This window comes from Sciurus vulgaris, assembly GCF_902686455.1.
Source record: "Sciurus vulgaris genome assembly, chromosome: 8".
Taxonomy (NCBI): Eukaryota; Metazoa; Chordata; class Mammalia; order Rodentia; family Sciuridae; genus Sciurus; species Sciurus vulgaris.
The window spans coordinates 20,231,843-20,258,215 of NC_136468.1; the positions used below are offsets into that span (position 1 = coordinate 20,231,843).

Below are 26,373 nucleotides of genomic sequence, written 5' to 3' on the forward strand. Positions count from 1 at the left end.
GAGGAGCAGAATGGTTCATCTTTTCAGTTATCTTCTTTGTCTAATCCCTGGGATCTAAACTAAGGACTGAATGGAAACCAAGCAGCAGCAAAGATTTCAGATTTAGTTACTTCAAATGTCAATTTTAAATATAAAATAGTTAAAAGTCCACCAATGGAAAACCATGAAAAATGACAGCTATAATAGCTATTAAAACTATAAATTTTTTACAATTGAAATGGCCTACCCTGACAAATGTGTACTACATACCATATCTTTTGTCCTTAGCTGGTGAATAACATAGGAATGTGACAAGCCCTAATATACCACATCCCCTTCTCAGGTGAATAAATCACCCACACCATATCCTTCATGCCAACCTTCAATGTAAAGATAGGAGAAGTGTCAGGGTGGCAAAGTGAGTGCAATCTCTGAGGATCAGCAGGAAGACAGGAGTCCACGGCTAGTTCAGACCCCAGTCTAAAATTTATGAAACACACAAAAACACTTGGAGAGGTTGTTTTCGGTCACAGAACTTTATTTTTAACCAACTCTTGTATCCAACAATTAAAGTTCAAAAAACAAAAGAGAATGTAAACAGCCATAGTTGTCTATAGTGTGCTCATTTTAGTGGCCAAAGAAGAATTCTACTGAATGCCAAACAAAGGATGACTCTGGACTAGAGAAAGTTAAAGGGTCTTGCTACTGCTGTTTTTGTGGTGGTGGTTGGCCTCCCTGAAGGAACCGTCCATGACTTTCCCATGCAATGGGCCTCTGGTTTTAAGTACCAAAGCATCCCCTTTCCTAGGGGAAAAGACTAGTAATAAATACTTACATACAGTGTATTATCTAGTAATCCTTATTATCAGTTCAGAAAGTCTAATTAAATAAAAGATGAACTACTTATTGAAATAGTGCCCATCCATGGTGACTTGATAATGATTTATTGACAATGAATATCTTAAACTTTATCTCTACTTGTTACTCTCCCATTTCAGAAACTAACAAAACAACCTCAATTAAATCCCCCTGCTTACTAATTTGTGACTAATTCAAACAGGACTAGCAAGAAAGCAAACTCCAAGGCTTATGACATTAGCTCTTAGGTACCCTAATGCTTCATCTGAGCCCAGATAAATCACCTAGATATCTATACAAAACTCTACCGCAAACCTAGCCCTGAAAAAATATGGAAAATCAGGGGAAAAATAGAGAGAAATCAGCACCCATAACACACTGCATGCCACTCCTTCTGCATCTGTTTCTAGTCAGTACTTGGAGATGTTGGGACTTTTTTCACTTTTCCTTGATCATCCACTTTCTTAATGGCTTCCCGGATAGCCTCTTGGTCACCCAGGAATTGGTGAGTCCCAACAGCATGCAGGTTTTCATCCAGTTCCAGAAGAATTGGGACTCCAGTAGGGAGAGTAATGTTAATAATGTCTTCATCTGAGATACCTATTGAGCAGAAGAGGAAAGCACAAGCATTAAAGACAAACTCAAGAGGATGTTCTGTTTAATTGTTTAACTGCACATTGACTTAGTTCCATATTAACGGTTTGCCTGAAACCATGCCAGGTGCTGAGGGGTTCCAACTACAATTTCACAATGCCAGGAACTTTCTAGAAATTTAGAGATTCACATGAAGTGCTGAATCTTAAAAAGTATATCCTTTCTGGGGCAACCTTCTTCTGCCTATTTCCTATTTACATGTAAAAGGAATTAAAATTATCTTTTCCACACTAGTCTTAAAACTAGGACTTTCCATTAATGTCTAAATCTAGTTCATTTGATGAGAATGTGGCTGGTTTTCCAACACTAAGTGAGCTTGGAAAACCCCAGACTAGCCCCAGTCAAGCAGGAGATCTCCCCCAGGGCTTGGGAAGCACAGCCCAGGGGCATCAGGAAGGGACTTCTCAGCATGCTCTGTAAACAGGCCTCATTCTCCAACTCGCCCTTTACAGTCCAACTACTGGATGAGGAAATCATGCCTAATGGACAGGCCATCTTTAATTCTTTCTAATTACAAGTACATCATTGGTAATTCAATCTGGAGCAGAAGAGTTGTAGTTGTACTGGTGGCTGTGGTACTAACGATACTTTCATTATTACAACTACTTTTAACAATGAACAGCTCACATTATGAGCATACACTACATGCTAGGTACTTTTTTTTTTTCTTTCTTTCCCTTTTTTGAAAAAAAAAAAAAAAAACTTGTAATCCTCCTGCCTTAAACTGCTCAAGTAGCTGGGATAACAGGTGTGCTCCACCATGCCTGGCTTGCTTTTTCTAAGTACTTCATATATATTAACTCGTTTAATAATCACTGCTATCCTATGAGGCTGTAAGTTATTATTTTCTCCATGTAACAATTTCTGGCACAGAGAAGTTAAGTAAACAACTCAAGACCACACAGAATAAATGGCTAAACTTGGATTAAAATCCAGGAGTCTACAACTGGAGTTCTCTGAGTTCAAAATAGAAAAACAGAAGATATGAGAAAAGAAATGGAGCAAACTAAGAAGCAACTGAAAATATTCAAATTTTTTACTTTAAAGAAATAACTAGCAGGGTGCAGTGGCACGTGCCTGTAATCCCAGCAGCTCAGGAGGCTGAGGCAGGAGGATCACAAGTTCAAAAGCCAGCCTCAGCAATTTAGCAAGGCCTTAATCAGCTTAGTGAGACCCTGTCTCTAAATAAAACATTAATAAAGGGCCAGGGATGTGGCTAAGTAGTTAGGTGCTCCTGGGTTCAATCCTCGGTACCAAAAACAATAAAACAAAACAAAAATCCAAGATATGTAACTGCTCTGTAATCTCAGTGACTTGGGAGGTTGAGGCAGGAGGATAGCAACTTCCAGGCCAGCCTTGGCAACTTAACGACATCCTTTCTTAAAATAAAAGATTAAAAGGGCTGGTTAGGAATGTAACTCAGTCGTAGAGGGCCCCTGGGTTCAATCCCCAGTATGGGGCTGGCGGGTGGCTGGAAATAACTGTTTTTATTATATGTTTCTGTTCTGTATCAGACAGGAAGGATCTAGGCAGAGCAACTGTGAGAAGAGTCCAAGGTTTGTCCTTATTTGATGGTGGCAGAATAAGTTATTATCAGTTAGTTATCAGTGCACTTTGTCATTTTAATTAGTTACTGGTCATAACTATACCAGCCGAGAGCTACAGAATCAATGCACTGGGTCCTTACTCAGAAGGATCCTTACTCAGCTGGAATGGCTCTTTATTCCAATTTCAGGCCTAGGCCCTGAAGAGCTACCTTCTCACTCTCATGCACAAACTATCCAAATTTGAACCACTACAAAACAAAAGAATCCCAACTTGTGAGAGATTGTTTCTTCCAAGTGTGCTGCCTAATCACCTCCCCTCAATATACTAACTTTACAATTTTAGGTAAGAAATTTCTCTGGGCCTCCAATTCCTCCATCGAGTTGAAAAGAGAAGACAAAAGAAACATGCTCTATCTCTCCCGCATTACCAAAGGTTGTGGGATAAGAGGGTTGGCTTAAGAGAAAACAGACAGGGAAGAGTACGTGTTTCTTCTGCCCCTTCTGGGTAGAAGACTTACAGGGAAGGCTGCTGAATGAACCTCTGCTTTGTCCTGCCGCGCCCTCATCTCAGGCTGCAGCCTTACTCAGGATCACCCCCGCGAACTAAAGCTGCAAGGACAGAAGCATAGACCAGGAACCCAGCAGGTTAGCGGGGAAATGACTGCTCTATATTCTTAAAGTCCTCTGGCTCCACTGGGTCAGGAAAAGTCTGCGGGCTGTGCAGGAGGGGAGTTCAACAGCATGAGGTTTAGAGCCAGGGCACTACTGAGGCTTAGAATTCAACAGTTTTCCCTTCAAAATCCAGGAAATATTCTGGAGGTCCTCAAGCCTACTCACCCATCTAAGCAGTAGCTGAGGACCTTTTATAATAAGCACAGTACTCTAGGGAAGAACATGTGTGACCCTGGCCAGGATTTTACCTCCAATGAAATGAGGGAGGATAGTCTCTTCCAACACCAGTTTCTCTATTTCATACTTAATGGTTGGGAAAAGCAGAAGCATCTTAGAGGTTTGAGAAATACAGAGACACCAAGTAATTTTTATATTCATCTATTGTGCAAGGACCATGTTTTATCTGTTTCTAGAGTCTGTAAACCTTGGAGAGAAAAACGGGTTTTACAGATTTGTCCAACTAATCTGGTCTCATACGTCTCAGTCATGGTTGGCTGATTCCATTGCTCTGAGCCTGAGGTAAGTCAGACATCATGGTAGAAGGGTATGGTTGGAGGAAAGCAGCTCAGCTCATGATGAGCCAGGAATCTGGGAAAAAGAGGGATAGGGAGAGACAGAGAAAGGGGCCAGGGACAAATAGAGTCCTAGGTCACTCTCTAGCTACCCATTTCCTTTAGCCATACCCCATCTGTCTACAGTTGCCACCCAGTAGTCCATACAAACCAGCAATCCATCAAATGGATTAAAGCACTCATGAAGTTTTAGCCCTAATCATTACCTAAAAGCCCCACCTCTGATTCTTGCTACATTAGGAATCATGCTTTCAAAACATGAGCTTTTCAGGGAACATTCCTAGGCCGAAGCCATAGCAGTCCATTAACTAATAAATAGATCAATTAAAGGTGGCATATCCACACAAAGTAGATGAAGTACTGATATATGCTACAATAAGGCCGGACCCTGAAAACATGCTAAATAAAAACGTCAGTCACAAAAGGACCACATACTGTATGATTCTATGATATGGAATGTTCAGAATAGGCAAATCCATAATGACATAAAGTAGATTAGTTGCCTATAGCTAGAGGGAAGTGCAGAATAGGGGGTGGTGACAGCTGAGGGGAACAGAGTTTCTTTTGGAGGTAATAAAAAATCTAATTAAACATACCTGTCTTCTCAATCCTCATTTCTTTATGGTGAAAATACTTAAAATCCTTTCTTCTAGTTTTTTCAAATATACCAATCGTAATGGTCATCTATTGCCACCCTAATGCACAACAGCACACCAGAACTTCTTACTTCTATTTAACTGTAATTTAGTACCCCTTGATCAATCTTTCCCCATACCCCACTCCTAAAATATTTTAAACTGATTGTGGTGATGGATTTACAACTCTGTGAATCCATACCCACTGGTCCCTCACCCATGGATTCATCCAACCATGAATGGAAAACACTTTTAAAATTATATCTGTATCAAATACAGACAGACTTTTTGTTCTTGTCATTATTTCCTAAACAACACAGTGTAACAGGTATTTACATAGCATTTACACTGTATTAGGTATTATAAGTAATCTAGAGAAGACTTAAAGTAGATAGGAGGATATGTAGTTACATATTACTGTCCAAAAAGAACTTGAGCATCTGCAGATTTTAGTATTTGCAAGAGTTTCTGAACCAGTCTTTTATGGATACCAAGGGACAACTGTATACTAAAATGCAATGAAAAGCTAGGTCTAGGTTTAGCTTAGTGGCAGAGTGCTTGCCCAGTATGCATGAGGCCTTGGGTTTCATCCCCAGTACAATGACAAAAATAAAAATAATAAAATAAAAATCACTGAGTTGTGCACTTTGAGTGGCAGATTGTATATGAATTACACCAGCAAAAAAGCTGTTCAACAAGTACTAAACAGGTTCAGAAAGGTTAAGCAAACCTGCTCAAGTCACGAGACTGTTAAGGCAGTAAAAGCAGACCTGTTCTTAGAGGGTTTTTTTAAAATTTCCAAATCCTACGACTTACACTATAGTCATGTGACTTGTCTATGGTTATTTGCACCACCACAGGGGAAAGGGGCGGATGTTCATGTTTTTGTTCTGCCCTTGTGATAGACGAGGTCCTAACTGGACACTAGCACCTGCTGGTCCTAGAACTGGAAAGGGCATAAGCAGGTTTGCCTAGCCTGTGAAGTAGCTAGAAAACGGACTGTGAGGGGCCACGTTTAGAGTACTGTCAGCATGACCCAGGTTTGAGGTCTTTGGCAAGGAGCTAGGGCACGCGTGGGACCCACTGGTTTGACCATGACTTCAGATCTACCCAGGTCCTCTCTGTAATAACACCACTCGCAAGTTCACACCTATAGCGTAGATGCTAACAACGCACTTTTTGTGAGTCCACTAAATGAAGGCCACCAGAACTATCATCTTTCACCTACAAAGGAAGGAGTGCACAACAAAAATACTGTTTTTCCAATTAATAAAGTTAACATTCCACTTTAATGACTACTCAGGCCATTCACACAATAGACTAATTACTTAAATATTTAAAATACTTAGACTGGTTAATAATCAGTCAATGAGACGCAACTGAAATTTTAAAAGAGAAAATTAAGAAAAACCACAGTGAAGCCATTACTTATTACTTAATTTTGGCATAAGCTATGTTCTCCATTCTAAGGCATCAACAGAACTCCTGAGGCTAGAACACTGAACCTGCACTGGATTAAGCCAAAGTGAATGAGTGGTGTATTATGTAATATCTTACTACAAACTCATTCACTGGGACTTGACCTGAAAGCTAAAGTGAGCAGCTAGATAGCATACCACTTGTCTGATAACTGCCTCAGATTTTTTTATACAGAGTTCAAGAATCTTCTACAAAGAAATATCACTAAGTTATCACACTGAATCTACTTCTGTCCATCACGGTCCCTTTATAAACACCTATACATGTACCTACTATCTTTTTTCTTTCTTTCTTTTTTTTTTTTTTTTTTTTTTTGGTACTAGGGATTGAACTCAGGGGCATGTAACCATAGAGCTACATCCCAAGCCTGTTTTTTGCATCTTATTTAGAGACAGGGTCTCGCTGAGTTGTTTAGGGCCTTGCTAAATTGCTTTGAACAGTGATCCTCCTGCCTCAGTCTCCTGAGTTGCCGGGATTACAGGTGGCTCCACTGATTTTTTTGTTTGTTTGTTTGTTTGTGTGTATGTGTTATTGGGGATTAAACTCAGCCACATTCCCATCCCTATTTTGTATTTTATTTAGAGACAGTCTCACTGAGTTGCTTAATGCCTCACTTTTGCTGAGGCTGGCTTTGAACTCTTGATCCTCCTGCTTCAGCCTCCCAAACCACTGGGATTACAGGAACGCATCACCACACCCAGCGTAATTCTTGAATCTTCTCGTAGGAGTACCTATGAGTTAACTGCAACCAATTTATATGACTAGAATATTTCAAGTAAGAAATGATGAAAATCTGGGGAAAAGTCAAGGATGTAACTCATTCCAAAATGAGGACAGTCATGCTCTGTACATAGATGGGCAGCTTACCACTCTGCCTTCCGTGAGCGGGTTTGTGCAAGTGCTGGCTTCTCCCACCAGAATTACGAATTTCTTGAGAGCAGGATCTATGTTTACTGCATCTAATCCATTCCTATATCACCCAGGCTCTTAAAGTAGAGCCTTCCCATTGTATAAATTTAATAAATATTTGTTCGATTGCAAGTAGCACTATTATGGGTTGGTTACTAGGATCCAGAATATAGTTAGTTATATGGTCCACTATGTACACTAAATAAATACACTCTGGTTGTATTTTATTTATTTATTTATTTATTTATTTATTTATTTATTTATTTTTGCAGTACTGGGAATTGAACCTAGGGCCTCACAAGTGCCCTACCACTGATTACATCCCCAGCTCCTTGTTTGACTTTTATATGGAGACAGGGTCTCACTAAATTGCCCAAGCTGGCCTTGAACCTGTGATCCTTTTGTCTTAGCCTCCCAAGTCACTGGGATTACAGGTATGCACAACCATGTATTTATTACATGAATACACTTTTTACACATAACTAAAGGCTATGAGGGATAAATGATTAATTAAAAATCTCAAAGCATGAAATATGAAGGTATTCCAAAGACTATGTCACAGCTACAGTACTGGCCAGATTTTAGAGAGAGATTAAAAAACAAACTCCAGAAAAGGTGGGACCTTGTATGTCTAATTCACATGTAGGTGCTACATCCCTAAACCCAAGAGCAAAACCTGATTTACTAGACCCTGGGCTCATAGCTAAACTGAATGAACTCTAATTTCTTGGGTTTTCAAACTAAACTTAGTCTTTTACTATTGAAACCTTGATTAAAGACTGTGTTGAACTTAACAAGAAAAAAAGGGAGGGTTAAAAGGCTCTTAGCCTTGCACGAAAAGTTGCTTACATCTAGTGCTAATAAACACTTCATATTAAATGTCTTCAACATATTCTTTGGTTTTCTCTAAACTGTTTGCTAGAAAGTCTTTGAACTTCAGGAAATGGGAGAAGAGACAATAAAGGAGCCAGAAAGATTTGTTATAGGGCAGGATGAAATGCACACACTTTGACACTTTGGAATTAGGAAAAGAAAGAGAAACAGCTGCCATCCATTCATCCAGCTATGAGGATCCACCCATTTCCCACTTCCCTTCCAGTCAAGCAAATCACAATTAAAATTCTACTGACAATTTGTGATAAAGTTCTATATTTTTCTGTCACCAGTAAAATCTGAAAGAAGAGATTCTGAATTTCACAAATGATCAACCTGTTTTTAGTTTTAGTTCTTTAAAATCTGAATGCTATATATGTACAACTTTAAAATAGACTAGGGGAATAATTGAAAGGGAGTTATTTGAATATTGTAACATGATGATAGAATGGCAGCTTCTAATTTAGAATAAGGCAGAGAGAAGTACCCATTCTTCATTTAATTTTATAGCTAATATAGCATATACAGCTTAAAAATAAAGGTTGCTGTAAATCTTGTACACTTAAAACACAAGAAAGCTTAACCATCCCACCAGGCAACTATTTGTTTCACAGAAGAGAGGCCTGAACTTGCTGCTTCTGAAAATATCACACTAAATGCCAAAGGTGACTAATCCAGTCCCCAGCCCCATAGCTAGTCCCAAATGACCTTTCCTCCCCAATTCTCTAATTTCGCCTGGCCACTTCTTTGCCTTGCCATGTGTGCAGCTGCATACAATTCTTCAGGGATCAAGTCTGTCTACGTGAGAGTCTTGCCTGCTACTCTTATTCCAAACTTGAAGCTGCCTAAGCCAGTGCTTGAACCCAGACTAAACAATCTACTTCCTCTGGCAAGGTCAGGCTACATCCAACGCTGTTTGGTACCTGGTTTTTCCTTCAGTGTGCACCAGCAGAAAACAACAGGAAGTGACTAGGCTGACCACAGAGAAAGGCACACACGCCTGTCTGGAAGGCTACAGAACAGGATGCTTTTAGATACTAAGCCTGTGTTGGAAATTTTCATGGTGCTTTGCAAGAAGTCTGTCTGAACCAGTCAGAAGTGAACCTGCTTTTAACCTGAACTTACTAGCACAGTACAGGTCATTATTTATATTTCTAAAAAGCAGTAAAGTCATCCCTTAAGAAGGAATTGTCCTACTATATACTATTTATTATCATTTTTCTTCTTCCTTCTGAAAGTATTAAGAACTATCAGATTAAAGAAAAGCAATATCCAAACTACATATCATTTACAAGCAAAATATTATATAAATAGATGGGCATGGTGGAGCACACCTGGAATCCCAGCAGCTAAGGAGGCTGAGGCAGAAGGATCATAAGTTTGAGGCTAGCCTTGGCAACTTTGTGAGGCCCTAACCAACTTAGTGAGATCCTGTCTCAAAATAAAGAATAAAAAGGGCTGGTGACGTAGCTCAGTGGTAAAGCAACTCTGGGTTCACTCCCCAGTACCCAAAACTTAAAAAAAAAAAAATTATCAGACACAAAGCCTCACCTAGGTGTGGACATGTGTTTCCTACGCTTGCAATTCTTAGACAAGAATGTTATCTAACTCCAGATCAATAACACTTGCCTTTGTACCACTCAACTGTACTGGCTCCAAGAGGTCCTAATTTACCTACTCCTAGACTAGGTGGTTGCAAGGAAGAAAAACAGCAGGTGGAAGCTTCATTAAGGCTACAAAGTTTGGTGGCAAAGAAGCAGTCATAGTTCTGGGATGAAAAAACCTATATGAGAAGAGCTCATGACCTGTAAGTAACATTAGCAAGACCCTAACTAAACTTCATGTTTGGACTGGGGATGCAGTTCAGTGATAGAGCACTTGCCTAACATGTAGGAGGCCCTGGGTTCCGTTCCTGGCACCACAAAAAACAAACAAACAAAAAACCTTCAAGGTCCAGCAGCTTATAATTTTAAAAGGCAATTTCCTATACTGCCATGTTTTAGTTGCTAAACAGAGGCAGCACCAGATAGCTCTTGACGCCTTGAGAAAGCATAATAAAGGCCCTCCAGGTGAGTTTTCAAAGGCACAGGTAGGTGTGTACAGCAATCTTCATTCCTTCTTACTAATTGACAACACACTCACCTAGGCTATAATTGTGTGGAACAAAAATCAAAGTTCTAACTAGGGCAATGGTGTTTTCACTGGATAAAGCAGATCCTTTTTGAGGTATAATTTTTCATACTGCAACATTCACCTTTTTAGGTGTACAGTTCTATCAGTTTTGACAACTTCAATAGTAGTGTGACCACCACCAGTGGTGAAATAACACAGCTCTATCATCCCTCCAAATTTCCTCAGCCTTTGCAGCCTCCCCTTCCCTGGCTGATCTGTGTTCTGTCCTTATAGTTTTGCTTCTTCCCAAATGCCACATAAATGGAATTATACAGTACATAGTTTTTTGAGCCCAGTTTCTCTCACTTGGCATAATGCAATTGAGAGTCATTCATGATGTTAGGTAGATCAGTAGTTTGCTCCTTTTTATTACAGCAATTTCATTAAGCAAAACAGTTTAGTGATCCATAATCAATCAAATAAAATATGATCTAGATACATAATCATAACTTTCCAGGGAATTCAGAGTCACATGCAAGTTCCTCCACTAAAGAAGACATGCATGCAAGATGTCTCCATTTATATACACTCCCCACAATTCAGACCACAATATTATGAAAACAGCAGTAATAATTTAAGACTCAATTCATTCATTACATTACCTTTGTTGTGGTTTACCTGCCAAGCTCACTCTGGACTCAGCTCCTTACAATACAGTATTCTGAATAAAGAATAGATTAAGGAAATCGCTACTTCTCAGGATAAAAAAATACAACAAAAACGTCCAGGTGGTAATCGATGCAGAGACTCCTCAGACTGGGTTTTGGGCAAACTTCAGGTTTCTGGCTATCATGATCAAGGCCAAGTCATCTGAGCCTCTCTGGGTTTCATTTCCTTCCACAGCACCTGTTTCCTTCCCCCAAATGGGAGAAGTGTCAGTCAGGATTTGACTGCCTATACGTAATGCCATGGTACGGAGCACTTGAAAAACAACATAAACTGAAGAACCAGCAGTCTCCATTGCTGAGGTGTACAGACGGCACCTCTAAGTGTAGATGTTAGAGCAGATGAGTACTACTAGCATATCTCAGTGAAAGATCTTCAGGCGCCTTGAAATTGCAGGCTAGATCAATATTCTAATTAGGCAGTTAACTGGAGTCCTCATTCTTCCTATCCCCAAGTTAAGAAAGTAGTTTTATGATAGAACACCATGCTGTCATTGATTCTAGTTGTTACTGCACCTTCTCCCCAACAGTAAGTAACATGCTTTAAGTCTGGTCAAGCAGTGTTAAGGACCAAACAGGGAAAAATTGAAAGAGCCCATTTTATGAAAAAAATTTATATAAACATGCATAAAGCATGACTAGGAATCAAACAGATATAATGATCACAAGTATTTTTACTCTTTTAACCAATGTAACTTCCCTTATATATAGAAAAGAAAGCTTTTTTCCTGTCTAACTTCACCTACATGTAATTTCCTCCACCCCCATCATGGGGTGTCTCTTTAACCAGCACTGGTTAAGCCTTCTTCCTATTTCCCTTAAAAAGGACAGTAACAAACAGTTAAATTATCAATGCACTAATAGAAGAGGGCATCTAGAATGAGCTGTAGTTGGGGCTGCAGAATAATCTGAAAGAGATCTAAACTTGAAGGTAGGTGAAGAGTAAATGGCACTAAACAGTAGGTGGCTTTTAAATGACTCTGAAGTGGGGTTTCCTGGCTAAGATGGGGAGAAGATAATCCTGAAGGAGATAGTGGTATTTCTTTGGGGAAGGGACCTGGCTACCAGAAGATCTAAGTCCCATCTCTGGAAAAGGAGTTAGCATGGTTGGATAGAACATATCTTCTGGCAGAAACTTTGAAATTCTGAATTTCAATTCCTTGTTGTCCTGACAGGAATCTCAACTCTTCTTCAAGCAATAAAATATTATACCTATTCTGATGAAGTTATTTGTCACTTCATCAAATACCTGATTTTTCTGAACAAAGAATAGACTCCTTTACATGGCTCAGTAAATATGTGTGTGCACAAACAGATCAAGTGCCAAGTCTAGTCAAAAACGTTATGAACGGCTAATAAAGTTTGTCGATTTCAGATCTCTGCTTGATTAATAGATGTCAGATATTCAAGTAATGACAAAGTAATTTCATTAATATCACTTTGTTTTGTTACCAATAGCCTACTTCCACTTATTTTGCTTACAGCATCAACCTTTTCGCTTTTACACAGCCTGTTCTAGAAGAGCAAAGCACAGTGAAAAGGAACGATGGGGAAATGAATCCTAACACCTGTAAGCTAAATGCTAACAGTGATGAAAACAGGAAAACAGCAGACCACTCAAACAGCACATCCCTGGGGCTTAGTGAAGGGGGGAGGAAGTGAGGCATGACCTGAAGGTGTCAGTGCAGTCACTCCCATCCCACAGAGGTGAGCCAGTCCTCAAAAGGGTTCCTGTGACTTAGGCAGAAGGTAACAATAGAGTACTGACTCACTAGTTGAAAGAAAATTAAGGTTACTGATTACCTCCAAGCTTTTATTAGAGTCAGGATAAATTAAAAAAAAAACAAAAACAAAAACAAAAACACTATGGCTATATTTTCCTCCCCTAGAACTTTCTCCCAATCAGTGACTAAGCCTGATCTGGGAAAACAGGACTGGAATAAAAGAACTGCTCAGGAAGCCAGGTCTGAAAACACAGCCACAATTGCTTAAAGTTGGAATGCTCCCTGGGGTGGGGGTCAGCCAGATGTGGTAACACACACAAAGGCAAGCTAAGGCAGGAGAATGGCAAATTCAAGGGCAGCCTTGGCAACCGAGTGAGACCCTGTCTCAAAAAATAAAAAGGACTGGGGATGTAGCTTAGTGGTAGAGCCCCCGAGTTAAATCCCCAGTACTGCCAAAGGGGGGGAAAAAATCAATTTAAAGTCTGAAGAAAGTATCTAGATAAGTATATCTAGACTGAAGTCTAGATAATTTACTTAACTTGAAAAACTCAAACTTACTTTCAACACCATTTTTATAATTTATGACCTTCCTAGCCTCCTTTCATCTTACAACAAAAATCTTTATATCAGTAGTTTTTAAAGTGTGGAACCCCAAGCAGTATCAGCAGCAGCATCTGACTTCTAAGAAATGCAAATTCTCAGGCTGTACCCATACCTACTGATTCAGAAACTCAGAGTAGAACCTGCAATCTGTCATATAGGGTCTGAAAACCTCTTCAGTTACTGTAAAAGGAGAAAGGCACAGGAATTTTGATTTATAGAACAAGTTTCTTAAGTCTGAAGTGGCAAAGAGAAGGAAAGTCTATTATGTAAATGGTGCTTCAACAGCCTAATTTCTAGATTAAGCCCAACTTTAACACTTAGTGACCTCTATCTATAAGCAGTACCTTCCAGATGTTTCAGGAGTGCTCTACTGCTATTCCCATGAGCAGATATCAGAATGGTTTTTCCCTTTAGTACTTCAGGTGCAATCCTTTCATTCCAGTAGGGAAGGAGTCTCTCCAGGACATCCTTTAAGCTTTCAGACCGTGGCAGTTGATCCAAGGGTACATCGCACAATTTATACCTCCGGTCACTGTAGATTTCATGGTAGTAGGGATGAGACTCCTCAATGGGAGGTGGGGTCACATTGTAGCTTCTTCTCCAGAGTCTCACCTGTTCTTCACCATGATTCAAAGCCATTTTCTCCCTGTTGAGCCCAATCAAGGCTCCATAGTGACGCTCATTCAGACGCCAGGAGCTTTCCACAGGAACCCATTCCTGCCCCAGCTCTTCCAGGATCAGCCAGGCTGTGTGGATGGACCGATTAAGGACTGATGTGAATACGAGATCAAACTCAAATTTCAGCGATCTGAGCTGCTTCCCACAGTTCCGGGCTTCCTCTACTCCTTCCCTGTTAAGTTTCTGATCCACCCAGCTACAAAATCGGTTCTCCTTATTCCAAGCACCCTCTCCATGTCTTAGTATGATAAGTTTATACTTGGACATACTGATGGCTGAGTTTCCCTGATGTCTTCAAATGGGATACTGTTCAAGGACAGCAATACATCTAGCAAGAGAAGAACAAAAAGTACAAGTTATATTCTTCATTCAAATGACTACCTAGGAATGGAAGCACAATTTTACAACAACCAGTTTCTAAAATAAACTGAAATTCCTTGAAACAGTTTTGACATCAGACATCCGGTATTCATCTACTATAGTGCATACAAGCATATTCTCCAGATAATTAATTATAGACAACATAGTTGACGTAAATTTTCTGATGGCTGGATAATATGTTAATTTTATGATGTAAAACAACAGAACACTTCATTCTCATGGCATGCTGTGTTTCTGCTAGATAAAAAGAAAGTTTATGCTTATAGAAGAAAGAACTTAATAGAATGAGTTATATATGTCTAAAAGCATGACTAGTAGCTGGGAACTCCCAGCTCCTAGCAGCTGACTCTACATTGAAGGCATGATTCTTACTCTGTTTTTCCTCTGGTGGAAAAAAAGTTTACCAGCCTCACCTCTTTATTACATAAATTATTAAACAGATTAACTCAGTGAACCACCACATAGATATTGTATATATCACTGACTGGTGGCAAAGAGCTCTTCAGTGCTGTGGGCTACACCATGTAAGAACAAATTGAAGGTACACAAGACACACTGGCTCAATATTCAAACATGAAAAGTGATTTTAGGTGACATTAACCCAAGTATGGTGTCACCTAAATAATCTTTCACCTGCTTAAGACAGAGCTGTTGGCAGGAATAAATCCGGATGCAAAACAACCTATCAAGTGCAAGCAGCTGTGAGATGCGCCTGTAGAAAGAGATTAACAGAAGCAGGTCTGTGGGAGGGAGAGTAGCCACACTGATAAGGAGGTACTGCCTCCTCCAGCAACTCTGCAGATACACTGTGCACACCAGCCCCATCTTAGCAGAAGAATCTAGTAAAGCGGGTCAGCAATCCTAAAAAGTGCTTTTGAATCCCCTTCATTCAAACTGCAGGCCCAAAGTCCTGTGGGTCCACTGTCCTCTGGAAAATCTGCAGACTGGGCTGGGTCAGCCAGCCTTCACTCTCTTTGCAGTGGACATATCTACACTGACAAATGTGGCTTGGTTGACATGCCTGGCGCTCTCCACCTCCACCCCAGTGTTTTTCCACACTGGGGAGCAAAGATTATAAGAGCATCAAGGCCTGGTTTTCTGCCATTCTTGGCAACTTCCATTAACTGGTGATTTTCTGTGCCATTTAAACTGTGATTCATAGACAGTTATATAACAATCAGTGACAAAGTTCACCAGAATCTAGATCTAGTTTCTACTTTTCTTTAGTAATTCCTAGAGATTCTAAAGTGTAAACTGTCTTCTAAATAAGGCTTCGGAAGTCAGGGAGGAAATCCAGTGGAGGTGATTAGCAAGTAGCTGAAAGTCTACTAGTTAGGATTGTGATCTCCCTTTCTTGTTAAGTATCAGATTCGAAGCTTTGGTGCATGTGGTGCAGGAAAGCACCAGGAGACTAGAAGGGACGGGGCTTGGGGCTTGGGGCTTGGGGCTCAAGTGAAAGCATCTTACAGGACTGAGAATCTCTAGGGAGGGAATATGAGGTCCCTACCTTCAGTAAGGAGAGATGTGTGGCAGAAGAGAGAAGGGAACAAAAGTAATCTGGGCAATGCTTTGCCAGGTGACTGGCTGTGCCCAGGGCTGAATTGCCATGAGGTTAATGAAGCTCCAGCTTCAGGTTCCCTCACCAGAAAGAGACCAAGCTATATATCCAGTGGATGGGTGTTAGGGTGTATGTGGGTGTGTGTTTAATTTGCAAAAGAAAGATATTTTTTATATTATTTCTTTTAAAATCCCCAATCCACCACGTAGTAAAGATTCAGGCCAATGAAGAACTGGATCTTCCTATTGTAACCACTCACTGTTTTATTTTTTGGTAGTAGTGGAGGTTGGAGAAAAGATAAGCAAACTATCAACTGCACCTTTACCTCAACTTCAGTTTGTCATGTCAAGAGATGCCACCAGGCTGAACAGATAAAGAAACTATTTCCCTTCAAATAAACAAGGGTGTAGTGGACAAATTCCGCAGGCAGAAGCCCTTCCCCATGGTCTTTTGATTATGGACTACAGCAAGGGAACAAAACAATGTCGCAATGAATACTCCTACAGCCACCACCAAGCTTTGCAGGATCTTAATCTGCTATATTAGCATGTTTTGTTTAAAAAAATTGTTTTCTTTTTCACTCAAAATACATGCACTGAAGCAGAAGAATAGCACTGTAGCCATGAAAACTATGCAAATATACACAGTCCCTCACAGAGAGGGATGGGAAGTGAATACAGGCTAAGTACCAAACCAGTTAATCTATCTCAGGTAAATGAAAACTTCCTTCCCTCCTCCTTTGTACTATCAACTGACTTTTCCTATTTAACGAACTGCTGAATGCATGCAAAGAAGCTCCAGAGGTATACATATACCTTAGACCAAGTTGCATCCAGGCAGGTAGCTAGGCAAGCTACACCTCTAGAACTTACCATGTTACTCAAAGCATACAAGGCACTTAGTACGTGTGTTGATTTAATCAAAATCAGTTAGACATAGATTATTAAATTGCACTACTGATCTAATGCTTAACAGTTCTAGAGGTAACTGCCCAAGTAAAAATAGTCAGTTGGCAGAGTATATTCACGGATGGCCATAACCTCTAAGAAAATGGAGATTCTGATTGACTTGTTCAAAAACATACGGTCACTAAATGGCAAACTGGGACTGTGATCTAGATCTTCTGCCTCCAATTCCTGTGCTCTTGCTTCCTCACTACCAAGGACTCTGCAGTCTTGGACTGGGGATATGAACTTACTTGGCTTCACTTCATAGGAGCATCTCCAGTCATAACCTGTTCTTCCAAACTCAGGCCACCACTTTATAAAATGCATCTAACGAAGAGCGTATAAAGGAGGGCTCAACCCATCACTGCTCTTGAGATGAACTTCAAGGCACAAAGTCAGGTAAAGCAGTAGTTGCCCCAACTTATGAAGAGGTAAGTGACTAAGAATATATGCCTCCGCCCACCCCTCCAAATTCAAAACTACTCCTTTAAAACCTCGAGCTTTGCTTTCCATTTTATTTTATTTTTGGTAAAGCTCACCACCATGCAGTTTGCTCTCAAGGTTCCTCATCTATCCTATAGAAAGAATTACTGACATTTAAGGACTAATTTCCATTATAATCAATATATTTCATCAGTAATCACTTCATGCCAAAAAAAGGACACACCAGTTATGGGATTATCATTCCCCAGTTTCTTCCTTTACAAAGTATGGTCTAGCTTGAAAACAAGGTTTACAAACCAAACACTTCTTTTACAAAACTCTTCCTCATCCTCCATTTCTTTCCCCCCCAGTTTTTCCTTCCTTCTTAGCCATGGCTTTCTTAGTCCCCTGACACCTAATATGTGCCTTTACCACTCTACTCAAATGGTCTCTCAGTAAGAAGTGACTAATCTGTAGCCTTCTAAGTGGAGACTTCTCAGGACTCACACGGCTTTGACCCCTATGAAGTTGAATACTTCCATCAGAAAATAAATCTGCAAAGCTTTCAGTGCTGCAGTTCCTCCAACACATCTACTGTTATATCCTGTCTTGGTCTCTTCGCTTTGTTACCCACCTATGACAGTACTATGGTGATGATCACGATGATATTAGTCATAGCAGCCAACATTCATAGAGTACTTACCATGTGCTGGGGATTGTGTGAGCCCTCAACCATCATTCCATGGAGTAGGTTCTATAATTACTTCATTTTACAGATTCAGAAATAGGAGAAGAGGCAGGGCTAGAATTCAGGCTGAGGCTGGGCCCCCAAAGCCTATACCTATACTTTGAACCATTCTATTCCACTGCCACACTGAAAACCAAGGGTTCCTTTGGTGTCTTTGGAAACTCAACTTTTTTCACTACTTAAATCACATTAAAATGATATCCCCAAATATCATAATTGATATCCCCAAATATTTGTCAGTGTCCCCAGCCCAGTCAATCAATGCATTCTGCAACAAGGGTTGCAAACCCCATTAGGGCAGAGCACAAGGGTAGGCTTGAGAGGAATATGGACTCCAACACAGATTATGTGTTCAAGAAATCAGTGAGCAACGGTGACGTGTGTGTGTCTTTGTGTGTGTGTGTGTGTGTGTGTGTCTAAAGTCAAAACTAATTCACACCAGGAGAAGCACTTCAATCATAAATGAAGTGGAAAGAGAGAGATTCTTTCTGCGCCAGACTTTATGGACATGGCACTATAAGTTGGATTTGGAAAGTTATTTAAGATTTAGATTTATAGGAAAAAAAGGAAAGGAATTCTAGCCTAAGGGAACAATAAGAGGAATTAAGGAACAGGTGCCTATAGAGAATAGTAAGCCATTCAAACTAGTTGGGGTTATACGAAGGGTGACTATACATCCTGATTTGCCTAAAACAGGCCTGTTTCCTTCCCCAACATAATTATTACTAGGGCCCCTTTCATACTTAAGTATCCCATTTGGAAAATTATATGGTCACCTAATATAGAGTATAAACAGGAAGTAGGAGGAGACCAGTCTAAAAAGATGAGACTGAACATCTAAGGAGGAGGACCTTATGCCAAAGAATATAAGTTCTTCTATAAATATTGAGACATCGTTAAAGGTTTAATAGCATGCATTTTAGGAGGATTAGGCAGCACCTACACATACAAAGAGAGAGAGGAAAAACCGGTAGTGTGAATACTAGTGGTGAAGTTTTTGCAATAATTCTGATAACACATAATAGAGAGCTAGACTAGGATAACAGCTGTCAAAATGGGATGAAAGAGACAAATGTGAAAGACACCAGCTCAGCTCAGATGTTAGCAACTTTTTCTGTAAAAGCCCGATAGTAAATTTTTAGGCTTTGTGGACTATAAGGTTTTTATCATAATTATGCACAACTGTATAATTTAGCCAGTGTAGCTGAAAGCAGCTGTAGACAATACATACATGCATAAATATGGCTGTGTTCCAATAAAACTTTGTGTATGGATACCAAAATTAAAATTTTATGTAATTTTCAAGCCATTAAAGATTGTTTTCATTTGATTAATTTCAACTATTTAAAATGTAAACCACATTCTTAGCTTGTGGGCTTATATAAAATCAGGTACTAAGTAGAAGGTCTTAGGCATGCAGCTGGATCCCTACTCAGATCTACTAATCACATCAGCATTTATAACCTTAATTAAGCATCCTGTTTAAGGATACTCCCAACATTATTAAATCACCAGATTTTATTTTGGCTAGAAATACAAAGTACCTTAAATGGAATCCCATTCATAATTGTTTTTATCCCTCACAGAAGACAATACTGAGTGCATTTGAATCTGAGTACCTGACTTTTGCTTAGCTGATTATTTAGGAATGGGTTCAAGATAGAACTATGCAGAAAAAGTGATTCATCTTGTGAACCTCCTTCAAAATGTAATCTGTCACTCAGACATGATTTAGCCCTATGAGACATCTTCATAAATTATGGCCCAGTGCTTCTACTTCAGGTGATTGTACACTTGCTCAAAAGTGCGTGCTATGCAATTGCCTTGGTAGAAAAGAAATAGATGATTAAAAGGACATCCTGTGCAGGTGCTTTATGACTTCCAAAAAACTTTTCACTATATGTGTATATAAAATCCATTTAGATTAACTATAAAGCAAAAAAAAATTATTTCCATAAATGCCACCATAAAATTGAAGTTAAGCTTCAAGATCAGCATGCACTGGGCAAGGCAGGGACAAAGAGGGTTGCAGGGGAACGATGCACATGCAAGGCACTACATTTACTGAGGTCACTTCATAATGTTTTCAGAATCTCAGAGTAGTGTCAACATATGTAGCATGACCATCTTTTGCTGGTACTCCCTACTCCTGCCCCTTATTAAGCCATATAATTTCATATATCCTGCCCCCATAACTAGGGACCATCCTATCTTCCAAATTAATATTCCTAGGACTTGCTTCCTCCCTTCCTCAACTGTTTCAAAGTAACTGTGTAAGACTTCAGTATCACAAAGCATGAAAAGGTAGGGAAAATTACACGCCAGTCTAAAGACTAGGTTTTTTTTTCCATTTCCAAAAACTGGATAAGAAATTTGATCAACAATATAATGTTAAATAATATAAAATAAGGGACATAGGCCCAGAATCACTTTAATCCAAAGCTTACATTTAAATATCAAATATTCAATTGTTTCCCTAGACCACTCAGATATTTTCCTTTGTCCAAATCCTCACTGTACAGCTTTGAGCAACTTCTAGTAAACCCCACTAAACTAGAAATCTGACTGTATAGCAGATGCACTGGCTACATTTGGGGTCTGAGAAAGAAGTCAACCATGTCTCTGATGAAATAAAAAGGAACAGTTCTCAAGGGAAATGAAATCTGGTGCTTAGTTCATTAGAGTGTCAGTTATCTTAACAAAATATGCCTTCCCCTCAAATCAAATTCAATACTAAACATTCAAATATGACTGTACTTAAAGGTACTTAATATTCTATGGTCCATTACTTTCCCTAAAGTTTTACAGTAACTTTTCCTTTTATATTTACAGTAGTAAGAACATCTTTGGCTGGGCATGATGGTACATACCTGTAATCTGTGACTCCAGAGGCCAAAGCAGGAGGATCACAAGTTCAAGGTCAGCCTCAGCAATTTAGCTAGGCCCTCAGTAACTTACTGAGACCCTCTCTCAAAATTAAAAGTAAAAAGGGCTGGGAATATGGCTCAGTGGTAAAGCGTCCCTGGGTTCAATCCTTAGTACAAGAATAAAAAATCTCTTCGCCAGGAGCAAATACTATTACTCATGGGTGTTTTTCAGATTGTTCTTAAACCTTACATTGTATTCTAACATCTACTGATCAGAATGATAAAAAGCAATAGGAGGTAGATCCCTATCACAGCAAAGAGATATAAATGTGTAATGAACTGAGAATTTGCCTGGACCATGGGGTCTGGTCCTGCCCACTTAGCATCACCAGTATGCAAAACACTCATGACTCTTCTTTCCTATCTCTGGTTACTTACTTTCCTAGGTTAGTAACTCTGTCAATACAAACTGTTTCCCCCAAATCCCCAAAAAGTTTGAAGTCTAAAAACCTAGACATAAACTCACTCTTCTGCTTGACAGTATGATCTTGAATAAATTCTTTGGATCTCAGCTTCCATGACTATAAAGATGAGGATAACAAAACTACTTTTCTGAAGGAACTGTTAGGAGAATTAAATGAATTATGATGCAATGCTCTACCAAAAAGTGAGAGGTAGAATGGAGCAGACATTGACTAACTCATGAAGACTGATACAGTTCTTAGGCGCCTCGAAGCAATCCTGGCCTGGCTGATGGCATGAAGCAAAATTTGAGAACAAAGTACAATGAAGGGAGAGGTTAGAGAGAAGTTTAGATAGTGGAAGGAAGAATGCAGACAACGTTGGGAGTCAAAGAGGGTGATGGAAAGAGATAGTCCTAGCAGCATACCAAATACCAAGAAATATTCTGCAATCCAAATGCAAAGTAAAAGTGGTCAACATTTTATATTCTATAAAATAGATTTTTTCTCATATTTGTGGCCAAGCTTCAAAAAAGGGTTTGTTATTATTACTTTTTGTCCTGTTTCCCCATATAAACATCCCCTCACATCAGACTTCATTTCAAAGATATTCAAGAAACATTTCAATTCAAACATTTTCGTATCCTGTTTTCCAGACACCAGACACACAAAGATAAATGCATTGATGAATTTAGATATATCAATCACTACTTAATAACCTCAATCTCAACCCACTGTAGAAGGCAAAAGAGTAAGAAAGACTAAAAGATTTACTGAAACATTAACAGTGGTTGCCTCTGAGTGGTGGGATTAAGAATGACACTTTCTGCCACATTATACTTCTGTACTCTAAAATTTTTCTACAGTGGTCTACTTGATTTGGTTTAGTTTATATACTGACACAGAACATGTCTTTGAAGATGGAAACTTATTTGCTAACAGGTTTGATACAAAATTTACTGCAATATGATATTTCTTGTATATCTGTAATAAAACTAATCACATTTATTTTAAAATAGACTAATATAGGCATGGGCCCCAGAAACAATCTAATGTAACTTCTTTTAAAAATATGAAAATTAAGAGTCAGAGTTGAAATGATTTGTTTAAGATGACACAAATAAGGAACAGCTGCAGGACTAAAACCAAGATGTCTTAACTTGTAACTTGGAGTTCCTTCTACTATGCCTGTTTGTTGAATGACAAGTCTCTAAAATCCACCATCGTCTGGGGAGCATCTATGATGTGTGAGGTGCTACAGGGATACAAAAGTGGAAAAAACTTAGTCCCTGGGCTCAGGGGAGACAGTTTTAAAATAAAAGACAAATTAACATGAGTTTTGCTTTCATTATAGAAAATCTTAGTAACTATTAACTTTCAATCCTCAACTTTGATTATTTTTTTTTCTTCTGAAGGGTTCCACATTCAATGAGTCAACACTCCAGTACCACTCTCAAGCTATAAATCCTGCATAATTTTTAAGGGAAGAGGTAGGGGAAGTTAAGTCAGCTAAAACCAATTACCCTTTCAAAGTCTAACTATGAACTTAACTTCCATGATGCATTTCTTTTGACTTTCTCTTTTCTTTTGACATTTCTTTTCTCTTTCTCTTTGTCAGTCCCCATCCTGTAGAACAGAGGGAATTACACTGACTTTTTTTTTTTTTTTTTTTTCAGTGTTTCTGTGATTTGGGGCCCAAAACCACTGCACTGACTCACTTTCTTTCCCTTTTTAGCATTCAAATTGTTTAGTTTTCTTGCTTTTGTTGCTTATTTGTTTGTTTGTTTTCCTATCTACTTACACTTATACCACCATGCCTGCCATTGCCCTACGCACAGTGGCAGAGCCCTGCCTCCTTGCAGGGAGTCTGCTAGTGGAGAGGCTGTGCCACCGCGCCTCGGGCGTCCACCAGAGTTGTTCATCAATCCCTTCCTTCTGATGTACTTCGGCCAACCGCCACCTCTACCGGGAGGTCCTCCTTTCAGTTGACCTAATTGTGACTGCCGGAGAGGCGCACTCTGAGAAAGGGACAGCGGGGCGGACCTCGAGGATACCTGAGGGTCACAGCTTGAGCGGTGGAGTGGTCGCCAGATTCCGACCAAAGCCTAACCTGGGAGACTACAGGAACTGGCCGCCTCCGCATCTCAAAATAAAATCCCATCTCATTTAAATAGAGAAACGTTCGCAACCGTAACATTCTACAACAAAACCACTCACCTGCAAAAAGACCACCCGCAGCAACCGCCGTACCTCGGGGCCGCGGAGCAGGCAGCGCCTCCTAGGATTCATCGTTACAACCGGCATCGACACTCTTTTCTATCCCTGGAGCCAGACGGGGCAGGTCCCATGACTCTACCTATTGGAGGGAAGAGCTGTCATTCATCCATGGCCCCGCCCTGCCCCCGGGACTGACCGAGGTCTTTTCCGTTTCCCAAATCCCTAGGGTAAGAAGCGAGGCTATGACTGGCTGTCTGAGGAGATGAGCTCTCACCTGGGCCAATAAGGATACGATTTCAGAGCCGGTGGGCGGGCTTGGGCCTAAGGAAGTAGAGAAACAAACCCTGGCGCGTCGCCGGGGCGATAGGAAAACCCCCAGCCTGGGGAGACCCGGCGGTTTGAGATTCTAGGAAGTATTTGGCGTCACTGGGAAACACCTGCCGAGGAAGAGCGGTGTCGGAGGAGTCTTGGAGTAGATGAGGTGATATTTCTTTTACTCAAGGGAAATTTTCGGATTAAACCCTGGGATGAAACCAGGCAGTCATCGCAGAAGAAAGGTCCCTTATAACAAGCACCGGTGACTTTAACTCTTAAATCGTGATTAAAAGGAAAGCCTATAAGGTGCCCAATTTATAGGCAATATCGTATTCTTACTTTCCCTTACTGCTTTTATAGGAATCCCCTTGGGCATTGCCCGAAAGTTTTTCAGTTAGGGAAGAAATGGTGAATGGAATTTCCTAAAAGCTTCGAGAACAGAGAAAGGGAGGATGGGGTAGAATGGGAGAGAATTGTAAATTTGGAGGCCACAATTACAAAACAAGAGAAAACCATGAAAATGCTGGCCTGTCAGGCCCTGGAAGCTTCCAAGCAGGTTTGAACTCCCACACGAGGTTTGAAGCGTGAGTGTCGGAATGTTAGGGTGGGTGAGAAAGATAAGGAAGGGTATGTTTGTCCAACCACGTGCGAAGTTCCCCTTGTTGATTTCTAGAAGCTGCCTTACCCATTGTTTTGGGCCCTTGAATTTGTCCTGTTTCATTCTCAGGTCCAGTAGGTTCATGACCAGCCCGCAGTCCTTTTGAAAAGATAATCTGGCCACATTTTTTATTTTTATTTTTTACTATGACACATTATGAATTGATCTCACTAAGACCGAATTAGAATTTGACTATTCCTCCCTGGTTGTCAAAGAACAGAACCTGCATTTCAAGGAGAACCGGAAACCAAGATCCCACAGCTCCCAGTAGGTGATAGTCCCTTACTGAGTGATAGTTGAGTTTAAACTTGCCCAAGATTAACTAGAATTCAGGTTAGAACAAGTAAAGAAGGCAACTTTCAAATCCTAGACAACTTGTCCATTTGCTCTTTTCCCTTGCTTCATACCAGATGAGAACGAATTAAGGAAACAGCTTTTCAGCTGCAGTATAATGTCAAAGCTGACTACTCCAGGTGCTGGCTATCCACATTGAGGAGGATAAACATAGCCATTCAGAGCCAGAAATGGTGACATATGCCTGTAATCCCAGCAACTGGGGAGGTTGAGGCAGGAGGATCGGAAGTTGGAGGCCAGCATCAGCAACTTACTGAGGCTTTAAGCAACTTAATAAAACCCTGTCTCCAAGTAAAAATAAAACAGTCTGAGGATGTGGTTCGGTGGTTAAGCACGCTTGGGTTCAGTCCCTGGCAACTGAAGGGGGGAAAAAACATTCTTAAGTGGCAAAGTCATGTGGCATTTGACATTTAGGGATACTGACTCTGGACTTATGGGCACTTGCTCATTGGATTCAATTTTGCTGTTGTTATGGATACCCATGGAATACTAGCTTGTCACATAAAACCTTAATATCAAACATGCCTTTTAGAATTAGTCACAGAAATATTTGGGTGATGAGTGAATCATTTTGGTATAAGATGGAAGCAATTACCAGTGATTCTGTTGAGTAAGAAAAAGCAAATTGTTAGAAGCAAGTTTGGTCTTTGTGACATAGATGTGCACAGAGACTAACAGAATTATAGGAGTCACTGTTGTCCTATGGCAATACTGTTTCCATAGTTACCAGGATATGATATGTAAATGTCATATCCTGGACCTTGTGTCTATTTGATTAAGCGTTTTTCTTAGGAACTTTTAAGTAGTGAGATTGTGGTTCACAAAGTTTATACCCACTTGAGGCATAGTTTACACCCACTTAAGGCAAAGATGAATTCCAAAGAATATTAGACTAATAAAGGCCCTTACAAAGTAAACCTAGCCCCTTGTACAGGTAAAGAAACTGAAACTTAAATGATTTGCTGGGTTGGAGGCAGAGCCGGGACAAGGACCCAAGGTTGCTAATTTTTTAATTTTGGTAAAATGCTCCCCTCCTCCTGCTGCTTCTCTCTGCCCTTCCCAAAGCAATATACAGTTTTTAAAACTCAAGATTATTAATTTTAAATTAACTTCCATTAAGACCAATTATGAGGAATTCAATTCTGATATAATAGACATTATGAAAATAACTTTGCTCACTACTTCAAACAACTTCTGATGTAGTCCACTTTTAGCCACAAGATAAATGAAAAAGCAATTAATTATTATAGCCTGTTGCCTCTTTTTCTGTTGTGTGTGTTAATATTTACCCATAATGATAGTTGAAGGATTATCTTATTCATGACCTGAATAAAATACCATTTTATGATAGCATGTATACCTAGTCAAAATAATTTTACAGCTGGGCACAGTGGTGCACGCCTTTAATCCCAGCCACTCAGGAG

General features: G+C 39.9%; 1 protein-coding gene across 1 annotated transcript; it reads right to left on the reverse strand.

Moving 5' to 3' along the window:
* Window positions 1-499: 499 nt before the first annotated feature.
* BPGM (bisphosphoglycerate mutase) lies at window positions 500-23,741 on the reverse strand. The gene is made up of 3 exons (XM_079150208.1): window positions 23,623-23,741; window positions 13,687-14,348; window positions 500-1,437 (listed from the first exon to the last, which is right to left on the reverse strand). Exons 2-3 carry the CDS (start codon window positions 14,285-14,287, stop codon window positions 1,244-1,246), a joined length of 795 nt encoding a protein of 264 aa, XP_079006334.1. The 5' UTR covers window positions 14,288-14,348; window positions 23,623-23,741; the 3' UTR covers window positions 500-1,243.
* Between the last annotated feature and the right edge of the window lie 2,632 nt (window positions 23,742-26,373).

Excerpts from the sequence above, each read along its gene's own strand:
- BPGM (XM_079150208.1), bottom strand. The coding sequence starts at position 14,287 with ATGTCCAAGTATAAACTTATCATACTAAGACATGGAGAGGGTGCTTGG. Across the intron at positions 1,438-13,686 it reads ACTCCTGAAACATCTGGAAG|GTATCTCAGATGAAGACATT; the intron begins GTACTGCTTATA and ends TCTGCTCAATAG.